The sequence below is a fragment of the Gopherus flavomarginatus genome, chromosome 1, assembly GCF_025201925.1.
Source record: "Gopherus flavomarginatus isolate rGopFla2 chromosome 1, rGopFla2.mat.asm, whole genome shotgun sequence".
Classification (NCBI taxonomy): domain Eukaryota; kingdom Metazoa; phylum Chordata; order Testudines; family Testudinidae; genus Gopherus; species Gopherus flavomarginatus.
Genome location: NC_066617.1, coordinates 243,821,090 through 243,843,888, shown reverse-complemented (window position 1 = coordinate 243,843,888; position 22,799 = coordinate 243,821,090). Strand labels below are relative to the sequence as shown.

The window sequence follows — 22,799 nt, the reverse complement described above, 5'->3', positions numbered from 1 at the left end:
TAAGACTATTCCCCCTATTCCCTCCTCCTTCTTAGCAGGCCCAAATATGCCTGCAATGCACGTCCATAGTCCTACCCCTTACAGCTTAGGGTCATGTTCCATTTTGGGCTTGGAGTCTTCATCTCACCCCTTTTGTACCCCATGGGAGGGGTAAGGAGTGAGGTTGTGCTGCAGTCAGTATTTCTTTGGTCTTTTAGTGTTTTATACCTCCCTGTCCCCCATATCTTTGTCCCTCCCAACTGGTTGCTTGATTTTGCCTTAAGATAGTGGTTGAGGCAATCTTAAAGTGTGCTCTGAGTAACACCATAACTCCTCTATTCTGTTCCCATTGTACTAACAAATCCAGCTGACTAGGCAGAAGCAACATCACAGTGTCTTTGTCCCTTGTTTATACAAATTAGTATGAGAGTATCAAAAAGTCAGCCCCAAAATTCTGTTCCAGGCTAACAAACAGACGTATATACTGACACTGATCCCTGGGTGTTGGGAGTTAGGAGGATAACATTTCTGGAAGCAAATCATCCCTCAGACACCTTGGCCTGGACTGAATTGACCTTTTGAGGTGAGGTAAGTGGAGTGGGGTTGGGACTCAGCCTCATCTGTGGCACTGTAGTCTGCCACACCAGCTGAATTCAATGAGTACAGAAGTCATGTGTGGGAGACCATGTGACTAAGAACCAGGCCTACTGGGAGATATAAGGGCAGCCTGGGTTTAGTCAAGAGAGAGAAATTTCAGGGAAAGCAGATATGGGTCCAACTGCACCTGCCTTGCACCCCAACCCTCTGCCCCAGCCCTGAGCCCCCTCCTGCACTCCAAACCCTTCATCCAGAGCCCCACCCCAGAGCCTTCACCCCTAGCCGGAGCCCTCACCTCCTACACCCAACCCTCTGCTCCAGCCCTGAGCCCCCTCCTGCACCCCAAGCCCCTCATCTCCAGCCCCACACCAGAGATCGCATCCCCAGCCACAGTCCTCGCCTCCATTATGTGTCACTCATCGCCTCCATATTGGTGCACATGACAAAATTCATTCTGCAAATGGATGTCAAAAATTAGAGGGAACACTGCTTGTGTGGAGGAAGGTTGCAAGGTTATTGGGGGAGGGGGGTGGCGTGTTGCAGCATGACATGGTATTGCCACCCTTACTTCTTCACTGCTGCCTGCAGATCTGGGCCCTCAGTCAGCAGCTGCCACTCTCCAGCCACCCAGCTCTGAAGTCAACAGTGCAGAAGTAAGAAAGGCATATTATAGTATTGCCACCTTTACTTCTGCGCTGCTGCTGGGTGCCACCTTCAGAGCTGGGTACCCAGCCAACATCTGCCACTCTCTGGCCAACCAGGTCTGAAAGCAGTGCAGAAGTAAGGGTGGCAATACCATGACCTGCCCCTACAATAATCCTGCAACCCTTCTGCAACTCCCTTTTGGGTCAGTATCCTAATTGGCAAAAAAAGCAGGTATAGCTACAACCTGGATGGAGGCTTTTTTCTTCTCTTCTCTTTCCTTCTCAAGTACTTGGTTTTGTCAAATGTCCCCTGAAGCAGGGTTTTGGCTACCTCAAGGCTCTCTGTCTTACAGCATCATTGACCTCTTCAGATGTTAATTGGGGAACTAACCAACTAATACTGTACATGTGATATTTTTAGTACTTATGCCTCTTGCTCTCAGAGGAGTCATGTCCCAGAAATATGCACTGTGGGTGTTTCATTACTGGTATTTCTAATTATATTTTAGAAAGGACTGCAAAACAGACAGAGACCAAAAATTATTTGATGGTTACTGTCATCAATCACTTATTTGAGCTATTAATATGATGCCATCCAAAAGGGTCATTTTGATCCAACTCGTTATGAACCAAGCTCACTGATTGCGTGTCTTTTGTGTTTTCTTTAGGTTTGTGACCCGTCCAACAGCTGATATGACCAAAGTTTCAAGTTGAAACACACACACGGGTAGAGCCTCTGATTAACCAATTTCAGGACTCTCAGTAAATTTCAGTATCAGCTGTCTGATGCCAAGAAAACCCTGCTCCCAGAATCCTCTAGCAAATTCAGACATACCAAGCCATACCTAACTCATGCTCACCACATTCATATCAATCACAGTAATTCATAATAATAATTTGGCACTGTCCCAATGTAATGCTGACAGAATCCGGTCTTTGGCAGATGAGATCGAACCTGGGGCCTCTAGAGTTTAGTGCATGAGCCCCTACTGCATGAGCCAAAAGCCAACTGCCTGTTAGCTAAGGCTGTAGAGCAGACTGATTTCCTCTCTCCCTCTAAGTGGTCTCTGTGCCACTAGATGGGACAGAACAACACACCTCAGCCCCAACCCCCCTGGAAAAGGGGCTAGGGACACTCCTGACCAATCAGATTAAGTGAACTACCCAGTGTGATCTGTATCTAGTAGAACCGAAGCTTATTTGAACAAGAAAGGCAAGAGGATCTCTCACAGAGCGCTGAAGGAAAATGAGCTCCACACAAGACCGTGACTATCCTCGGATCTTATTTCAATACAACAATGGGTTTTTAGTCTCAAAGGTAAGATTACAAATAATGCCTGGAAATTATATTAAAACTCATCAGAGGGCATCTGCACTTTCTCTTATTCCACTGCCCCACCCTCGTTTGCTTTCAGATTATGTTTACCGCTTGTGAATTGGGAGTGTTTGATCTATTGCTGGAGTCAGAAGGGTCCCAGTCTTCAGATGCCATTGCTGAACGTTTGGGCACCAGCGTCAGTGGAATGGAACGGTTACTTGATGCCTGTGTGGGATTAAAGCTTCTGGAAGTCGAAATGAAAAGTGAAGGAGGTAACGTAGTCAGGAAGGGAGAAGACTAACAATTAAATCACTGTTGGTTTTAAGGCCTTATTAAATTGTATGTGTGAGACTGAGTTATAATATTAAAAGCAAAACTGCCAGAATGAGGGAAGAGATACAGTGCAATTTGAGAAATCTCAAAGCAGCAGATTTACAAAAACTGAACTTGGGTAGGAGTAAGAGAGTAAAACAGACGCAAAGTCACTTTTCTACCTCTCCTAAGAACCTCTTTAACTCACTGGACCGAATTCAAAAGCAACAGTAACTACTCATGTGTAAGGGAATTTGAGTCTAAGCAACTGTAAGGGAATCTAAGAGAATGTTGTAAGATGTGTAATGAATATATAGTCTGGAGGTCAGAAGACGGTATTAGTTACACTAATTTAGACTTCTTTAAGCTCTCCCACTAACTTGTCCGATTGTCTTTATAACTTTATATTAATTATCTTTATTACATAAAGTGCACTTTCAGATTTTCTGAGCGAAAGACAAGAGGTCAGATCTTCAGCTGCTATAAATTGGTGGAACTCCATTGAAATTGACAGAGCTATGCCTGTTTACTCTGTCTGAATGTCTGGACCAGGGCCGCCCGGGGGGGGGGGTAAGTGGGGCAATTTGCCCCAGGCTCCAGACCCCGCAGGGGCCCCCACAAGAGTTTTGCAGGGCCCCTGGAGCGGGGTCCTTCACTTGCTCTGGGGCCCCAGGAAAACTCTTGCGGGGCCCAGGCCCCCGGAGCGTCTTCCGCTCTGGGTCTTCGGCGGCAGTTTGGCGGCGGGGGATCCTTCCACTCTGGGACTCGCCGCCAAAGGGCCTGATCTTCGGCTGCAATTCGGCGGTGGGGTTCCCGCCATGGGTCTTCGGGGCTCTTCGGTAGGTGGGTCCCGGAGCGGAAGGACCCCCCGCCGCTGAATTACCGCTGAAGCAGGGGACCCCTGCCGCCGAAGACCCCAGATCCCCTGAATCCTCTGGGCGGCACTGGTCTGGACCTGTGCAGTGTGAAGTGTACTTTAGAAATATTTACAGATAGCTTAGAAAGAGATGTGTTCAGACAAAGTAACCCTGAATGCAGGGCCGGCTCCAGGCCACAGTGTGCCAAGCGCGTGCTTGGGGCAGCATGCCGCGAGGGGTGCTCTGCCGGTTGCCAGCACGCCTACGGAAGGTCCATCGGAGCCGCGGGACCAGCGGACCCCCCGCAGGGAAGCCTGCGGGAGGTCCACCAGAGCCGCAAGACCGGCGAGTGGCAGAGCGCCCCCCGCGGCGTACCACCGTGCTTAGGGAGGCGAAATTGCTAGAGCCGGCCCTGCCTGAATGAAAGTCTTATGTATACAAAGAAACGTCTTTGCTGTGTATTCTCTGCTTTCAGTCTGAATTGTGCTCTCAGTACACGATTTAGCAGGCAGAAATGAGGAAAAAAGCCCACAGAGAGCAGGAAAAGACTGTACCAGATACATCTACTATTCCTAATCTGTTGTATTCCATATGCAGCAAACATCGGTAGATCTTTCTGTAAATTCCACTCACATATTTTGCTGACAGAAGCAGCAGTAGCATGCTTTAAACAAACAAGAAACTTGGGTTTTTTTAAAAATTATTTGTATTAAACACAGGATGCATACAAATGTTTTCGAACAATAAATACCTTGTAACATTGTCTTTGGATAATTTCAAAAAACTGCAGTTCCAAATGATCAATTTAAATTAGTGAATGACAAATGTATTCAGCATTCATGCCAGGCGCCGTGCATACAAACCTCTTTACAATTGTTGTGCTTACTTGCAACCGCTCAGATTGCTCCTCCTAGATCACACACATGTACACACCCTCCAAGCTATCAAGCTCTCAGGAGACCCTTTCATCAGCCTTTCCATGGGAATCAAGCAGTGTTTGAAGTTTCAAAAACAGACTCCAACGAGAAACTGCAGAATTGGAATTAATTTGCGAACTTGACACCATTAAATTAGGCTTGAAAAAAGACTCGGAGTGGATGGGTCATTATACAAAGTAAAAACTATTTCCCCACTTTAATTTTCCCCCTACTGTTACTCACACCTTCTTGTCAACTGCTGGAAATGGGCCATCCTGATTATCACTACAAAAGTGTTTTTCCTCCTGCTGATAATAGCCCACCTTAACTGATTACACTTGTTTTAGTTAGTATGGCAACACTCATTTTTTCACATCCTCTGTGTACATATATCTTCCTACTGTATTTTCCACCGCAGGCATCCGATGAAGTGGGTTTTAGCCCACGAAAACTTATGCTTAAATAAATTTGTTAGTCTCTAAGGTGCAACAAGTACTCCACATCCAAGAAGAGTGGCCTCTTTACACATACCTTCTCTTCTCTTAGGCAACATCTATATTGGGAAGTTATTCTGGAATAAGGCAGGGGGAATTTAAAGTGCTATAGCCATTCCACAGTATAATAAGAGTTGGCTTGTTCCAGTTTAACTTGATTCACTTCTAAAGTAGATTAAACTAGGCAGTCAACCTGGGGAGTTTTTACCAAACAGCTATTCCAGTCCATTTCACCATGTAGACAAGCTCTTAGAAATCTGTGGCCTCTTCTGAAGCCACCTACACCCTTTCCATGGCAATCAGGCCAGCTGCAGGAACACAAATGAGGCAGTATCCACCCTGCTATTAGAAGATCAGGTGGATGCTTCAGAGGAATTTTTCATTTCCATGGCAGCCGCCTGAGTGTAGAACACATGCAGAGACTCTCCTGGAACTGCCCAGACCCCAGTCTTCCCATCACACACAGCTGAAGAATAGATTTAAAGCCTAACCTGGTTCTCATGAGTTCAGTGGGCATTTGCCTGTGCTGTAAGAGAGAGAACACATTCTATATCAGCCCATATATCTGTCCATGAAAGACGTATATTAAGCATAGTAAGAGCCCAAAACTTTGCATCTGTCAGATGACTCCCATAACACTGCTCTACAGCCAAAATGCTTCTGAAATAAATGTAGTCCAACTTTACTAATTCTGGGTCACTGAGAACAAAAATAATGCTCAAAATTGTTGATTGGCTCTAGTTTTCAAGATATGCTATTGGGTCAGTATATGCGACCCTTGACTTGGGAATGGCGGACGATAAGTGAGCTATAAAGGGAAGAGATCTCAATTTAAACCAGAAATTACTAAAATACATCTTTGACTGGATCTGTGAATGAATCTATGACTGGGTTTGGACAGTACTTGCTTTTTAGGCAAAACAATGAATGATACAATCTGAAGCTGGTATTGCGTCATCCATGATATGAATTGCATCATGTTATTCCTAGAAGTCATGGATGATGCAATCATAACGAAGCTTACATCACTCTGCTGAACAAATTGCCCTATATCAGCTCTAGAAATCATACAGTGTCGTGCTCCCTTATTTGTCAGTGTTTGATTTTGCAAAGGGACACATTTCTGTTTTGCCAAAGTGAGCAGAGATGCCTCATACTTGTGTGAAGAGTGCAGATAACTTCTGCTATGTTTGTGGTGAAGTGACTTTTGCATCACAAAAGCACAGTATAACCACTATGGTTAAGAAAGCCTATCACCTTTCTTTTGGCTGCAAAATTGGAGATCAGGACAAGAGGTGGGCCCCACACATATGCTGCAACACTTGTGCAACAAATCTTCGCCAGTGGTTGAACAGGAAAAGGAAATCTATGCCTTTTGCAGTGCCAATGATTTGGAGAGAGCCAACAGATCATCCCAGAAATTGTTACTTCTGCATGGTGCCTCCAGTTGGGAAAGGTGTGTCAAAGAAGAAAAAGTGGACTGTGCATTATCCAAACATTCCATCAGCTATAAGCCCAGTACCCCACGGAGAAGGACAGCCGGTTCCTGATGCACCAGAATCATTCTCAATTGAGTCAGATGAGGAAGAGGAAGAGGTTGAAACTTCTGGTCCTGAACCATCAATGTCACAGGACCCACATTTTCTCCCATCCTCCTCCTCTCAACCACCCTCATAACACAAGGTGACCTGAATGACCTTGTCAGGGATTTGGAACTACCCAGGAGTAAGGCAGAGCTGTTGGGCTCCAGACTCCAGCTGTGGAATCTCCTGGCAGGCTATCAGGGCAAATGGAGCCCATCAATGCTTGCAGACTATTGCTGGACAGCGACAAGAGATGCTCCATTTAATGAATAGAAGAGACAAGCCAAGAAGCGCCGAGTAGACACTGAATAGAGGACTAAACTATGTACATAATAGTTTTTTGCCTTTTGTTTCATAATAAATTTTATTTATATAACCCTTTTACTGATTTTTAAAGTGTTACATAAACAGGACAGGTGAAATATTATCATGTAAATCAACCATAAACACATGAAAAGACCTCGGTTTACAATTTATGATTAAAACTCTATCTACACAATATACATAGACGTAAAATGTAAAAACTTAAATATCTTAGAAACAGTAGCCAATCAGTTGTTTTAATTGTCATATTTGAATTCAGCACATCAAAGTACATAATAAATATCACATTTTATCTCTGAAGCAGACGACTTCTCAAAAATTGTAGACCGGTGTAATCAGCCAGTGAGAATATTGAAATTCAGTAGCAGTAGATGGCCTCACAAGTGTCTGAGCTTTTCAAGTTAGGGATAATGGGTGGTATTATGTCCTGGGGACTTAATTCTCCCTATTGGTTTCCTCATCAGGTGAAAATAGACTGGAATGTTAGGTGTTATTGCTGGAACAAGATACTTTTGAGCACATACACTACAAAGCATAGTGGAAAGAGATGTCACCACAGGCGTATGGCTTATACACTTTCATAAAGAAGTGCTGATGGTGATGGGGAGTGCTTTTTACATCCTGGAATCCTTCACTCCAGTTCTTACAGCATCTGATGGGTAGATATGGTATGCTATGCATGAGTGCCTGGACCCTCCCCCATCTCTGGTCTATCTAGAGTGGGGAATCTCCTGCAGTTTCCTTGTTTCTTTGGTTGCATTCCTACAGCTTGTTCTTGTTACACAGATTATGCTGTAAAACAGGCTTTGCACAATGACAAGTTTGTAAATGTTAACTTACCTTTCCCTTTATTCCGTTTAGCCTTTTACAGGAACACAGAGCTTTCCAACCTCTATCTTGCAAAATCAAGTCTCAAGTCTCAGTATCATCGTTTGATGTACTACTCCAAAACCGTCTATTTTTGCTGGCAGTACCTGACAGATGCTGTGAGGTAAGGAGACGAAATCTTATGTTGTTAGTACAAAACTCATGTGCCAACACCCATTGCAATAAAGCACTTTGCTACATTTGTGAACCTGCTCTGGAAGAGGTTTGTCTTTGGGAAAACAGGAGAAAATAAAGACATATGTAACCCACACAACTCCTGGGTAACACTGACTGGTAATTGTTTGGGAAGCATGTTGAACTATTACTACACAAGCTTATATTTGCTAGTGCTTCAGTGTATGAATTCACTGCAGATTCAGGAAACAGACTTCTATACTATGCTTATTTGGTGTGTCCCAAGGGGAACATTCAATCATGATAATAGTTTCTGTGGTGGGAAGCTCTCGGCCAGGCAAATGGTGATGAATAGTGACTGAGGGATGCTTGCAGGGATCCTAATTGGTTGTGTTGCCAAAGACAGAAGAAAGTGAGGAAGTAAGTCAATGTATATTGGGCCAGAATCTCAGCCTGTACAAGTCAGCACAGCTCTTTATGGAGCTGTGTCAATTTACACCAGCTGAGGATCTGAGCCCTGTCTCTGGTACATCAAATAGCAGTTGTATTGCCTTCCTCTTAGTGGTGTCCAATAATGAACATAAAATAATAACAAAGTAGGGACTGATTTTCTTTCTGAATCTTTTGGTGTGGCACAGACAGCTTTCAGAATGATCAAGCAGGGGTTCTCCTCCCCCTAGTTTTATTTGGGGCCTCAGGATGCACCCAACTCATGATGGTGCCATGTCGTCCTGTGGGCTAGGAGCTCCATGGCCTCCAGGGGCCTGAAGTCCCACTGAGAGCCCTGGACTGGTATCTCAGGTGCCCTGGGACTAGAGCCCAGCTGCCCTCGCTATCCTTGGGGGGGTCTGCTTCCCCCATAGATGGGGGCCAGGACCTAGGCTGCCCCAAAAGGGTCCTTCTGCCCCCCCTGCCAAAGCGTTGGGCTCCCGAAGCCCTGCTACCCTGAAAGCCCCACTGTCTCAGGAATGGGGACTGGAGTCAGATAGCCCTAGGGCCAGGGGCCGGAAGCCTGGCTGCCCCGGGGCACCCCACTGCCCCAGATGAGGGATGGGAATCTGGCTGCTGCTGCCCTGGGGGCTTCGCTTTCCCATGGATGTGGGTTGGGAGCTTGGCTGTCCCAGGGGTCCCTGTGCCGTGATTCCTGAAATGCTGGGGCCCATGAACCCCAAGCATCACCCCGAGGCTGAAGTACCTGCTTCAGGAAGCCCCGTGGCTGCACGAAAAGTGGTTGGTGGCCACATTTCAGAATCGCTGATCAAAGCAATAACAGAAAGGGTAACACTTATACCTTAATAAGTAGAATAAAATGGATACCTTAATAAGCCAAAATTGTCGCCAATGCAGTAAAGTGTTAAAGCACAAATACTCCATTTTTTTTTAAGAGATGGGAAAAACCAGTATGAAAGAGCATTTGGTATGTCATCAGAAGACATCTTTGGCGCTTTCTACAGGTAATAGTTTAGTGTCAGGAATTTTATGCTTTTCTTTTATGTGGATGACTCTTCTATTTTGTATTACCACTTTGACTGTGAAATATGGTGATTAGTCCTATTCACATGAAACCCCCGTCATTTCAATGATATCCAGTGTTGAGACTCTGGTATGTCTAAGGTGCTCATCATCTTGGTATCTAAGCATCAGGTTCTTACTGGCAACCTATCATGAACAATTTGCTATGTAGAACGTTGGTATAATGGAAAATTCTGTTAAATGAAAAACAGCTGGAGACCCTTAGGCTTAGCATCATATCACTGCTAGATGATAAGTGTAATTTACAGTAAGTCTTATTAAAATGTAGGATATGAAACAAGGTGGATTTATTCTTAACATTTTGAATATCTGCTAATTTAAGTTTATTTTTATAGCAATCAAAATAGACAATTGTGCATGCTGGCAGAAAAGTAGGGTTTAATATAGTATTTTAGCTAAAAGAACAAGAGTTATATGATGCTAGCAATCAATGAATGTGTCATAATTTACTTGCACTACAAACAATATTCTTTCAAATCACTAGATCAGAAAAAGAGATGATCCAATTCATGTATAGTTTAAATGCATTTTGGAGTATATGTGGCAGAGATGTGATTGCTGCATTTGATCTTTCACCTTTCACTGTCATTTATGATCTGGGAGGTAAGTGTCATCAGAACTTTGAACTGTCTTCTTTGGTAAGCTATGGATAAATTCTGCACTTGTGCTACAACCTGCGTGAGCAATGGAAAAACAGGACAGACTACATGGCCAAGATCTATCATACGGGAAACATTTTACATTTTGAGGCAAAGTTATATAAACATTTGAAAATGATAAAAGCATTAAAAAGCAGAATGTTTTCCTGAGTCTAAAGAAACTGATAGATCTAAGTAGCTGCTTATTTTCCTTCTCATTGATTTGGTAGGTTTTTCTTCTGCCATTGCTTAAGAAATTCTACCAGAACAGCCTCCAGGCTACTCCATTCAGTGACTTTAGGTTGATGAATTGCCTACATCCGTCTTACCTCCAAACAGCTTTACCTTTGTCTCTGTATTTCAATCCTGACAGGATTTATAGCAATCTCCATTTCTGCTTCTCCCCCGCTGTTTTGCTCCTCCATGTTTCTAAAACACAGAAAGCAGAAATGAAGTCTGGCTAATCTGTTCTGGCCATTTTCACTTCTCAACCTCTAAAGGCATTCAGTGTGCCTCAGTTGTGTCTTATTCTTCTTTGCAACAGCCTTACCAATGATTTTCTGACTAATATTGATGACAATTTTCCGCTGGAGCTGTGCATAGCATTAGAACAGCCTCTGCCAATGTATGGCAGCAACTATAGCCCTACAGTTTGGATGTCAAAATTCTGCAATCACAATACACCACAATCACTTCTGTGTTTTTCGTGAGCCAAGTGATATATTAAAATCTGCTATATATGATGATGATGATGATGATGTTTTCAGTGTTACGTTTTATTATTTCAAGGTTTTCTTGACTACATTTGTTGGGTTATTTCCATGCTCAGGGCCCTGATTCAGCCTCAATTGGAATTATCGTGTATTTAAGGATGGGCCTGTGCTTAAGCACCTGGGTGAATCAGTGTCCATAAGCATGCTCTGTTCTGCCCTCAAACTATTTCATTTCAAGTAGATCTCGCTGGGAAAATGAATCTCGTCACAGTGCAAAAGTTTCAAGGTTTTAGAAATAAACTGTATCTGAAATTGGGATGAAAAGCCAAAATCTCAAACATTTTTGCAGAAGAGAAATTCTGCAACACTTCATTTTGGAAACACCAAAGTGTTCCCGATGAGGGAATATTTCAAAGTTTCCCAAATGAAAGATGCTTCTTGGAGGGAGCTCTGCTCTGTGGCAACCCCACCACAGGAGCTGCTGAGGAGCCAGGGAGCTGGGGGATCCCAGAAAACTGTTCGCCATATGGGTTACTGGCAAGGTAGGACAGGCAAGCTGGATGTAAGTAAGTTATCCTGAAGCTTAATGTATTCATAGCCATGGAATCTTTCCAGATTGTCCCACGCCTCACCTGTCAACTTAAAGTCCCTTTCCCCCTCTCCTGCCTTCTCTCCAAGACAAATGTACTGGTTGTCTTGAGATTTCTTCTGTGCTTCTCAGACTGGAATCAGTGTTTTTATTATAAGGGATTTAAAAGTGTTCTTGGTGACTGTTTGTATAGAATTGTATAGAATAATATTGAAGAGCCACTTTACAATTCTGTAGGCTCAAAAGTTGGACCACTTGCTTCCCTCTCATCCTTCTTTCTGTTTGCAAAGTCCTTATATAGAAAATCTTTCGGTACCCTTTTTTGGTCTGAATCTAAACCCTAAAATAGTTGATGGGAATTGTCCCCTTGACTCCATTGATCTTTGGAGCAGGCCATTGTTGAATGCTCACTGCCCGCAGTCTTATGCAAAGGACTAGCTCTGCAGGAACAAGCCCATGTATTTGTGGGATCGAGCAAAAACAGCTGAAGCAGAGAAACCAGATCAGTTTTCAGTTCACTGTGGTAAACAGTGAGAAAAACATGAATTTAAATGTCATGGGAAAAATAACCTTGACATTTGCTGTCCTTTTAATGTAAACTAACTCAACTCACGCTCCTCACCAGTTTCTTTCCCCCTCTAGGGCTTGTTTTTACAATACAAGCAAACCTTATCCTGAACATTAACTGTATGGTAATGTTTTGAATGGTGAATACTGGATGTGAATCTTTCATATTTTTAACAATTCAGTTATTTTGCTCATGGCTCAGTGTGGCATTTTCTATATACCAAGACCTGGCTTTGGTGTAAACCTAATGGGAGGAGGTAAGGGCTTTGGAAATCCAGCTTGTAGGGAAGTGTTATATCCTTGGGGGCAGCCGGTTTAGGAAGAAATCACTTGAGGCCAGACATCAGACAGCTAACAAAACTACCATTTATTTACAGACACAGAGCTCGCCTAACCGGCCGAAGCTGGCTGGGCTATCCCCTAATAATCTAACTTAGTTGCCATAGGAACAAAACCCGTGACAACCAAATACACAACATATTCTTCCCCCCCAAATAAGAACACCTCCCCTAAATAAAACACACACTAGACTAGAGAAGGAGGTTGGACTGCCTCCATTCCAGGCTAAACCCTGGGGATTATTTTGCCCCATAACCATGGGTTTGCCCTAGCTAAAGATCCAGCCGATGAGGAGGCCTTCTGTCTCTAGGTGGATTATGGCGAACTTCTGGTGTTGTTGCACCCGAAAGTACCATGGGCTCAGGGTCCGCAGCACGAACAGGTGAGGAGGTGGTATCAGCTCGTGCTGGGCAAAGGGGTATCTCAGCCTCCGGCAGTAATGAAGGAGAACAGTTAGGAACAGGTGATTCGTGATTCAGTGTCTCACCAGAAGAGGTGAAGTCAGACCACTCAACTGCAGATGCGTCCTGAGGACTGGCATGACCTGGCAACAGCTGATCTACATGTCGCCAACAGGTAAGATTCTCTGCAGTCCGGACTGTGTAGGAAACAGGTCCTGTTTGAGTGATGATCGTGGCAGGGACCCATTTAGCTCCGGAAGTATAATTCCGAGCCAAAACTGGCTGTCCTTGGCTAAAGGTTCGGTCTTTTGCTCTGTGTGCCCATCTGATGACTTGATATTGCTGCTGATGTTGCACAATTTGTCAGGGTTCAGAAGGTTTCAGCAGATCAAAGCAAGTGCGCAGCTGTCGTCCCATCATTAGAAAGGCCAGGGATGCCTGGGTCATAGCATGAGGTGTGTTTCTGTAGGAAAGTAAGAAGATATCCAGACGCTTTTGAATGGAGTGTTGTCCCCTTGCTGATTTCAAAGCTTGTTTTATTGTCTGAACAAATGTTTCAGCTAATCCATTGGTGGATGGATGATATGGTGCTGACGTGATGTGGTGTATTCCATTTGCCTTCATAAAATTTTGAAACTCCTGAGAGACGAACTGCGGTCAGTTGTCGCTCACAAGTTGTTCTGGCAGACCAAAACGACTAAAGAGTCCCCATAGTTTTTGGATAGTACTCTCTGCAGTAGTGGACTGCATTATAGAGACTTCTGGCCATTTAGAATGGGCATCTACTGCCACCAAGAACATGCTTCCTTCCAGGGGGCCAGCGAAGTCAATGTGAATACATTGCCATGGGTTTTCACGCCCGTCCCATGGGTTTAGGGGTGCCCAGTGGGGTGCATTCCTCACACCCTGACATGACATACAAGCTTTTGCTTTCTCTTCAATAGCACTGTCCAATCCAGGCCACCAAAAATAGCTTCATGCAATTTCCTTCATGTGCACTATTCCACAGTGACCAGACTGTAGCTGTTCTAACATCTGTGATCTCAGTGGTGGTGGAATAATGACACGTCTCCCCCACAACAAACAACCAGATTGGACCGATAACTCAGTCCTCCTGGACATGTAGGTAACAAGGTCGGGTGAGACCGCAGAGGTTTGTCAAGATTTTCCATGCAACACCAGGTCCATAACTTGGGACAATACTGGGTCAACGCGAGTTGCCGCCTTTATCTGAGTAGCAGTGATGGGTGTATTCTCTACCAGTTCAAAGTAGATTTCCTTTTGGGCACTATCTTGATGTTTGACCGGCAAAGGCAACCTTGAGAGGCCATCTGCATTGCCAGGCAGAGTGAATTTCCGATATTTGATTTCATATGTGGGTGCTGAAAGTAACAATGCCCAACGGTGTATACAACTACCAGCTAATGGGGGAATGCCTGTGTAGGGTCCAAAAGTTGACATCCGAAGTTGATGGTCTGTGAGAAGAGTAAACTTCCACCCAAACAGGTACTGATGAAACTTCCAAATTCCAAAAACAATTCCTAATGCCTCACGTTTGATTTGGGCATAGTTAGTTTCTGCTTTGCTTAGAGTGCATGAAGCAAAAGCAATAGGTCTCTCTTCTCTCGAAGGCATAATGTGTGATACGACTGCTCCCACTCCATAAGGGGAGGCATCGCAGGCCAATTGTAGGGGTAAGGATGGATCAAAATGCGTTAGAATTTCAGAATTTAGCAATGCATCCTTAGCTTTGTTAAATGCAACATCACAGGCTTCAGTCCACTTCCAGGCCTTGTTCTGCCCAAGGAGCTCATGAAGTGGTTTTAGCAGTGTGGCTAACTGTGAGATGAACTTTCCATAATAGTTCATTAGTCCTAGAAACGAGCACAGCTGGCTTACATTTCGAGGTGGGGGAGCCTCCACAATAGCTTTACCTTTTGCAGGGGCCTTATGAAGACCTGCAGAATCAATTATGTGTCCCAAATATTCAACAGAGGGCTTGAAGAATTCACACTTGTCTTTGCGAACTCGTAGGCCATGCTCTTCCAGTCTTTGTAGGGTAGCCTCTAAATTCTTTAAGTGATCCTCTTCATTCCTTCCAGTGACCAGGATATCATCCAGATAGCACTGAACTCCTGACAAGTCACACAAGATCTGGTCCATAGCTCTTGGAACAGGGGGGGAGCAGACGTTATTCCGAAGGGTAGGCGACAGTATCGATAAAGCCCCTTAGGAGTCACAATAGTCAATAGCTCTTGGGACTTTTCATCGATGTGCATCTGTAAATATGCTTGACTCAGATCAATCTTACTGAACTTTTGTCCCCCAGCCAGGCCTGTGAAGAGGTCATCAATGTGGGGAAGTGGGTATTGCTCTGCGCACAACTCTGGGTTGACAGTGACTTTAAAATCACCGCAGATCCAGAGAGAGCCATCTTTCTTCACTATTGGAACGATAGGAGTGGCCCATGGGCTATGGGTAACTGGTATTAGTACTCCATTGGTGACCAGGCGCTCCAGGTCTGCTTCAGCTTTTGGCCTAATAGCATATGGCACAGTTCGGGCTTTCAGATATTTTGGTGAACTGTCAGGTTTAATGTTCAATGTCACAGTGATTCCCTTCATACTCCTCAAATCCTCTCCAAAAACAGCAGCATGTTTCCTTAGTATAGGGGTTAGACTGGTTTCTTCTTTAGCCATCTGGTGCACTTCTGCCCAGTTCAGCTGAATCTTCCCAAGCCAAGACCTAGCCATTAAGGCTGGGTAGTTACCTCTCACCACAAACAGTGGCAATTTAGCAGCCTGTCCATTGAGCTCTACCTTAACATCAATAGTGCCCAACATGGGCACAGCTTCTCCCGTATACGTCTTCAGAACAGTTTTTGTTGCCTTAAGCGGAAGATGCTGTAGCTTTTCTTTATACACAGTCTCGGAGACCAGCGAGACGGCTGCACCAGTGTCCAGTTCCATGTGTATAGGTTTGCCATCCAACAACGGGGTTACCCAGTATTCATGTGAGCCCACTGCCAAGGACAAAACATGCAGTGGCACTTCCTCTTGCGATGAGGTGTCACCTTGATCATCCTGGGTCTGCTTTAGGGTATGCAGGGTTCCTCTTTTTGTTGGTCAGACCACAGGCCTCTTTTTCTTTTGTTTACAGGCACACTCAATGTGTCCCTTTTTGCCACGAGTGTCGACACACCAGGTCCTTACACCAGCATTCTGATGCCTGGTGACCTGGCTTACCACAGCGGTAACATTCCTGACTCTGCACAGTTTTGTGGGTAGGTTCTTGTGACACTTTTTGCACTCTAGGGGATGCACTGATGTATTGCGCCTCCCTTGTAGCCAGTTCCATGGAGACAGCAATATCAACAGCCTTCTGTAATGTAAGCTGAGCCTCTGTCAGTAGGCTCTTCTGTATAGCTTCACTGTAGAGGCCACACACTAACATGTCATGCAGGACATCATTTGACATCTCTTTAAATTCACAGTGTTCTGCTAGCTTTCTTAAAATTGCTACAAATTGTGCAGCTGTTTCATCTTCTTTTTCGTCTCTTTTGTGGAACCAATATCTTTCAGCAATTACCAGTGGTTTTGGGGAAAAATGGGACCCCAGGATTTCCACAATGTCACTATAAGATTTAGTCTCAGGCTTAACAGGGTGTAGTAAGCTGCGTAGCAGGGAGTAGGTTTTAGCCCCTACAACACTTAAGAATATTGGCACCTTCTTCTTTTCTGTAATGTGATTTGCAATAACAAAAAGCTCAAAACGCTCAGTATACACAGGCCATTGCACTATATTCTCATCAAAAGGTTCCAGTGGCCTGGTCAGAGTAGCCATGATTTTTAGTTTCACTTTCACAGTCAGTGCAAACAAGCAGTTTTTTTGTTTGTTTGTTCTTTACCTTGACTTCTACTTCCTTCTGTTACTGGAGCAGCACCGGAATCCCATCTATCATCGCCACTTGTTATATTCTTGGGGGCAGCCGGTTTAGGAAGAAATCACTTGAGGTCAGACAGCAGACAGCTAACAAAACTACCATTTATTTACAGACATAGAGTTCGCCTAACCGGTCGAAGCTGGCTGGGCTATCCCCTAATAATCTAACTCAGTTGCCATAGGAACAAAAACCGTGACAACCAAATACACAACAGGAAGGGTGCCTACAGTTCTAATACATTGCTGCAGTGACTGTGCTGATTGTGACCTTGCTGGGACACAGGAGACTTGTGTTCTATACCATCTTTCTGCCCCTGGCCTGCTGGATGACCATAGGCAAGTCATTTCCCCTCTGTGGGCCTCTGTTGTCCCATCTGTACAATGGAGATAACAAAATGTGCCTCCTTCGTAAAGTGCTTTGATATTTATAGATTAATAGCACTATAGACTCATAGACTTTAAGGCCAGTGGGGACCATCGTGATCATCTAGTTTAATAGCACTATATAAGAGGCTAAGTATTATTATTATGCTACATGCCTTCCTAATGACTGAAGATGGGAGCTTTAAAACAGAGGAATGGTCCGTCAATTGTAGCTAAGGGGAGACTATCTGTTGTAGTAAGTCACTTGTACTTTGGCTTTTAGTTTAATCTAATGCTGGTGGAAAAAATTTCAGAATATATTCACAAAAAAATTTGAGGTTTCTGTTTGCCAGTATTCAAAACAGACCCAATTTTATCTGTTTAAATTCTCATATTTGATGGAAAACACTGAAATGGTGATCTCCATTTCCTCTTTAACAAAATACAGCTTTCAGTGAAAAATACGTCTAGTTATATTTTTTATTAAAAAATAAAGTCATAAAATTTTCATGAAAATTGAAATTTAGATAGTCAATATTGCACAAAAATTTCATATTCAGAATGGCCATTTCTTTGAAACAAAACACTCTTCCTTTGAAAATTTCCATCCAGCTGTAGTTGCATCATACTACGTTGTTTTAAAGCAATACCCTTTATGGTCCAGTGATTAGATCACTGGGAAACAGAGAACTGGGTCTTATTCCGGAGAGAGAGGCTGAGAGACCACGAACAAATCACTTATGTATTTTGTACTTCAGTGTCTCCTTCTGTAAAAGTGGATACTAACATCAATCTACCTCACAAGGCGGCATGAATCTGAGTTCATTGCAGTCTACGTTTTTTTAGATGGAAGATATTATAAAAATGACCAATATTGTTATATTTGAGCATTTACCCTGTATTTCACTTTCACTATAAGGATGTGCAGGTGGTTTGGCCCAGGAATGTATTTCTTTTTACCCAAAGTCTACAGTCACAATTTATGACCTACCTAAAGTAGTGCAAGTGGCGAAGGAGCGTTTTGTACCCCCAGAAGAATGTAGGATCACTTTCCATGAAGGTAAACTTGGTTTGTCTTGTGTGTGCTCATATGCAAAGAAAAATGTGCTGAAAGGACCATGTTTCATGATAACAGAATCTCATGAGCAATGTGCATCATTTGAACTTGTTTATTCATCTGAAGAAGCTGAGCTATTAGGTGTCAAGGATGCAAATATATTCCAAGTCCTTGAGCATTATCCATATTAAACAACAATGAAAAAACACAAAAATAAACAGACAAACAAACAAACTAAAAACCTACATGAAGTGGCCTTCCTAGCCCTTCCAGGTGTCACCCTAGGGGGAGGGAGGATGTGGCTTCACTGCACAATTGTGGGCAGTCCAAAGCAGGCTAAATTGTTGAAAACAGTAGGTTGTGTAGATTAGTGCAATGTGACTGGTTACAAAAGTCCATAAAGACCTCCTTGTTACATTTGAAGGGATAAATGCTGTTGGGTAATGTTACAATATACATGTGACCCACTGCCAGGTGGTTTACTCTTTAATTAGATTCACCAATCCAGTAACAAAAGAGATTCTCTCATACCACACTGCTTAACAAGAAGCCAAAACATGCAGTCCCCTTAAGCATTCCAATCCCTAGCTCCCAATCCAGACAAATAGATCTTGTACAGTGAGAGGTTACTGAGTGTGACCTAATTCCCTGTACATTAAGGTTCCTCAATCTCAAAGGATTAGCCACAGATCCCAGGTCAATAAATATTTCAGATTTTCCAAAATCAAGCTGCCAGTCAGTGTTTAGTAAACTAACTAAGAATGTATTAAAAATAAAGAGAGTTCTAAAATAGGTATAAGATATGTATATATATTACAAAAAAAATTGCTAAGTCCTGAGATCAGGTTTGCAGTTTTGATGTAGTCTGCTGATTTGCAGAAGTATCTCTGGCAAACTTCCAAAAGCTTGGAAGGGCCTCAGTCCCTAGCTTAGAATGCTGCTTTTGTTATAAATCTACAGCACAGAGAAGTTTGGAGCAGGAATGAGGCAAGATGGAGTTTTCTCAGCTGTAATTTATACCCTCTGCCATGTGCCTGGAAATTTGCTGTCCAAAACCAAGCCCACCGTACAGGTACATGGAGAGTTATTGGCCAACATGGATTCTTAGGTCACATGTCCCTACCACATGTCCATACATGTTTTGCTGAATCACAGCTCCTTGCTATCTGAGGCATCCTCAGGAAGAGGCTATCTGGAAAGCTGATTCTTTCTAATAGCCCTTCCACACTTGGATAGTCCATCCACAATGGGCTGTCGAGACTGGATGTAAACATCCTTGTGGGTGTCACTCCAAGAACAAACACATTTGAGATACAAATACATAGCCAATATCATAACTTCACATACAGTGATGATACATAGATTTAAACAGGATTTGTTAGCATGTATCTTTTCCATTGTTATCTTACATGACATCCTTTGTACAAAGTTTGTTGCAATTGTATAATAGTGATACCAGCTATGATAAATATAGTTATCCTCAATCATATAGCATCATCTATCACACCAGTGTAAGGGTATGTTGGTTTTAGGTGTCTAGTTTTACTATTTAAATAGAAATAAACGGTCAATTTTGGAGGGTGGGAGTCAAGAGAGGAGGGGGGGGAGAGAGAAAGGGGTCCCAGCAGTGAAGAAGGGGAAAAAGTGGAGGGGACGGGGGATGACCTAAAAGCAAAGACAGAGAAGTGTGACAGATAGTTTATATGGATGAAGCAGACAGGAAACAGCGAGAAAGAAAGAGAATGAGAAATGAAATTGGCATACAAGTGGATGGATAAAGAGCACATCACCAATTATTCAATACTGGAAGCTTTGGCCCCTATGTGGGCTGTGAATACTCAGCATGACAAGTCAGAAGAGTGTAGCTTCCCAGCAAGTCTTTCAAAAAGTTCTGGAGCTAGCATGTACTTTTCGCAATACCGGATTTAAAATGTTTGCTTATTTAGGCCTGTTTTTTGAATTGTTTTTCTTTTGTTACAGGAGATTTTTTTAAAGATCCAATTCCAGAAGCTGACCTGTACATTTTGGCTAGGATTCTGCATGACTGGGCAGATGACAAGCGTATGCAACTACTAACAAAAATCTACAAGGCCTGCAAGCCTGGTATGTTTTCCTCTTTGCAAAATAGAGACATATATGCATCATTTGGTTTGGATAGGGTTTTTTTAAAGGGTTGTTTGAATGAAAGACTAAATAAAGAAAAATACGTTGCAAACCTTTCTCCTTTTACATTAGTGGTTTGGATCCAGACCCCATGAGTAAGAATTGCCAACTTGAAAATTTGCTTCCAGTAATGTTGCCGAGTTTCCAGAATTGTCCTGGAGTCTCCAAGAATTAAAGATTAATCTTTTTTAATTAAAGATTATGACATCTGACAAAGCCTCCATGAATACGTCCATCCAAAGTTGGCCTCTAGGATTGGCATACACTTTAGACATGCAAGGCCATATTTATAAAGTTATTCAGGTGCCTAACGATGTTGATAGGCACCCATTCAAATTTTGAAAATTGCCAATGTGCATTTTTAGGTGCCTAAATTATTTTAAAACTCTGGCCCATGGGACTTGATTTTCAGAGATGCCGAGCAACCACACCTCTGGTTCATTTCTGCTGGAGTAAATAAATGTTTCAATCACAGCTACTAGGTTCGCCTTCACTCTCTATTTTGAAGTACAGGAAATAATAGCTTATTGATGCATATAATCCCTCTTGCTGCTTCATTAGCTACTGTAGCAATATAACATGATTTTTCTTTCAATATAAAGGAGATCTCTAAGGTTATGGAAATACCTAAAAATGCAGTTGGAAAATAAGCTTTAGAGTCCTTCTCTGACAAATTAATGTGTTTGTTTTTAAATCTCTTTATCCCACCAGGGGGTGGAGTGCTGCTGGTTGAAACACTTTTGAATGAAGACAAAACTGGGCCTTTAGAAGCCCAGCTCTTCTCTCTGATAATGTTGGTTCAGGCTGAAGGAAAAGAACGAACGCCAACCGAGTACAGCAAGCTCCTTGCTGCAGCTGGTTTCAGAGAGATTCAAGTCAAGAAAACAGGAAAGCTCTATGATGCCATTTTAGGAAGAAAATAATTCTGTCTCTTCTTTCTTGCCTATTGTTAGATGTGTAAATGCAGTGACGTGACCAGCTTTTACTAGACTGCAGCAATGAACCCAGCTCATAGTTAACTGTGTCACTTTCTTTGTACAACAATACATTGCTAGAATATTTACTCATTATGTATGCTGGGCCTATGCAGGCCACATGCAGCTCTTTTACTGTAAAGTGCGGCTCATGCAGGCCCCATCTAGGGTGACCAGATGTCCCAATTTTATAGGGACAGTCCCGATTTTTTGATCTTTTTTTTATATAGGCTCCTAATACCACCTCATCCCCTGTCCTGATTTTTCACACTTGCTGTCTGGTCACCCTAGCCACCACTCCCATTCTCCACCTACCATACCCCACCTGCAACTCCCAGGTGATAACAGGGAGGGGCCGCTGCTGTAGCTCTGCAGGGAGAGAAAGCAGCAAAAGCAGCACTCTCCCTGCAGCTCCCAGCTGTTTGCTGCTGCCTCTTCCATGGCTGCAGCTTCCAGCTTGCTGACTGCATCAGCTGCCATGCAGGGAGGAGCCCTGGTGACATCATGTGACTGAGTGGGGCCAGCAAACCCTGGCAAAAATCTGGGTGGGCATATGACCCCCCGGAGTCCCTCCCATGCATTGACTCTGACTTCTGCCCAGCAGAGTGGTGGGAGGTCTCAGGGCTGCAGCCCCAAGGCGTGTGCTTGCTGCGAGGCAGAAGCCCTGAGACCTCACATCGCACACAGGATTGAAGCTCCAAGGCTCAGCTGGTGAACCCTGGCTCTCGAACGTCTGAAGATTTTGTTATGTGGCTCACAGGGTCAATATGTCAGGCCACCACTGCTGCAGGACTTGACGATCTGATAGTTTGAATGTGACTCTTGTTTGGCTCTTGACTACATGGGGGATTAAAGTAATTAACACATGTTTAACAAGAAATAGCATGTGAAAGCAACTGTGGAAATCTTATACTCCTTGCATTATACATTGTTTCTGTGCTGCCAGACTTTGAACTTTTCCATTCTTTGCATGTTTAACATAATGTCTAACTGGCCTGATTTGTACTCAGCTTTCTTCTTTCAAATATAAACTGTACATCACTGTTGGATGCACTGTGATTCTATGAAAGTTTCTACAGTGTAAAGCAGTGTTTCCCAAACTTGGGACACCCCTTGTTTGGGAAAACCCTTGGCGGGCCAGGCAGGTTACCTGCTGTGTCCGCAGGTCCGGCCAATCGCGGCTCCCTCTGGCTGCGGTTTGCCGCTCCAGGCCAATGGGAGCTGATGGAAGTGGCTGCCAGTACGTCCCTCAGCCCGTGCCGCTTCCAGCAGCTCCCATTGGCCTGGAGCAGTGAACCTCGGCAGGATCCAGAAAAGGAGTCAACTTTTATACAGATAAGAGTATTGTAATACTCACTTATCCAAAGCAAAGGAATTCCTGGAACACTGGAAGTAACAACTCTAGCACATACAGGCAGGACTCGACTGCCTATTAACCTCCCCCTGGATCAGATACAATAAATAACAACATGCAAGACTACAGCTTCACCCTA

General features: G+C 43.6%; 1 protein-coding gene across 1 annotated transcript; it reads left to right on the top strand.

Annotated features, from left to right (window-relative positions):
- Positions 1-2,289: 2,289 nt before the first annotated feature.
- LOC127039372 (acetylserotonin O-methyltransferase-like) lies at positions 2,290-22,211 on the top strand. Its single transcript, XM_050932968.1, has 8 exons — positions 2,290-2,538; positions 2,636-2,810; positions 7,887-8,016; positions 9,413-9,481; positions 10,045-10,163; positions 18,032-18,172; positions 20,150-20,272; positions 21,044-22,211. The coding sequence occupies exons 1-8, from the start codon at positions 2,467-2,469 to the stop codon at positions 21,253-21,255; spliced, it is 1,041 nt and encodes a 346-aa protein (XP_050788925.1). The 5' UTR covers positions 2,290-2,466; the 3' UTR covers positions 21,256-22,211.
- The last annotated feature ends 588 nt before the right edge of the window (positions 22,212-22,799 follow it).

Bases quoted from the DNA above. Each gene is read 5' to 3' on its own strand.
- LOC127039372 (XM_050932968.1), top strand. From the start codon at position 2,467: ATGAGCTCCACACAAGACCGTGACTATCCTCGGATCTTATTTCAATAC. The intron at 18,173-20,149 runs GTAAACTTGGTT...CTTTTGTTACAG, and splicing joins TAGGATCACTTTCCATGAAG to GAGATTTTTTTAAAGATCCA. The intron at 20,273-21,043 runs GTATGTTTTCCT...TTATCCCACCAG, and splicing joins CTACAAGGCCTGCAAGCCTG to GGGGTGGAGTGCTGCTGGTT.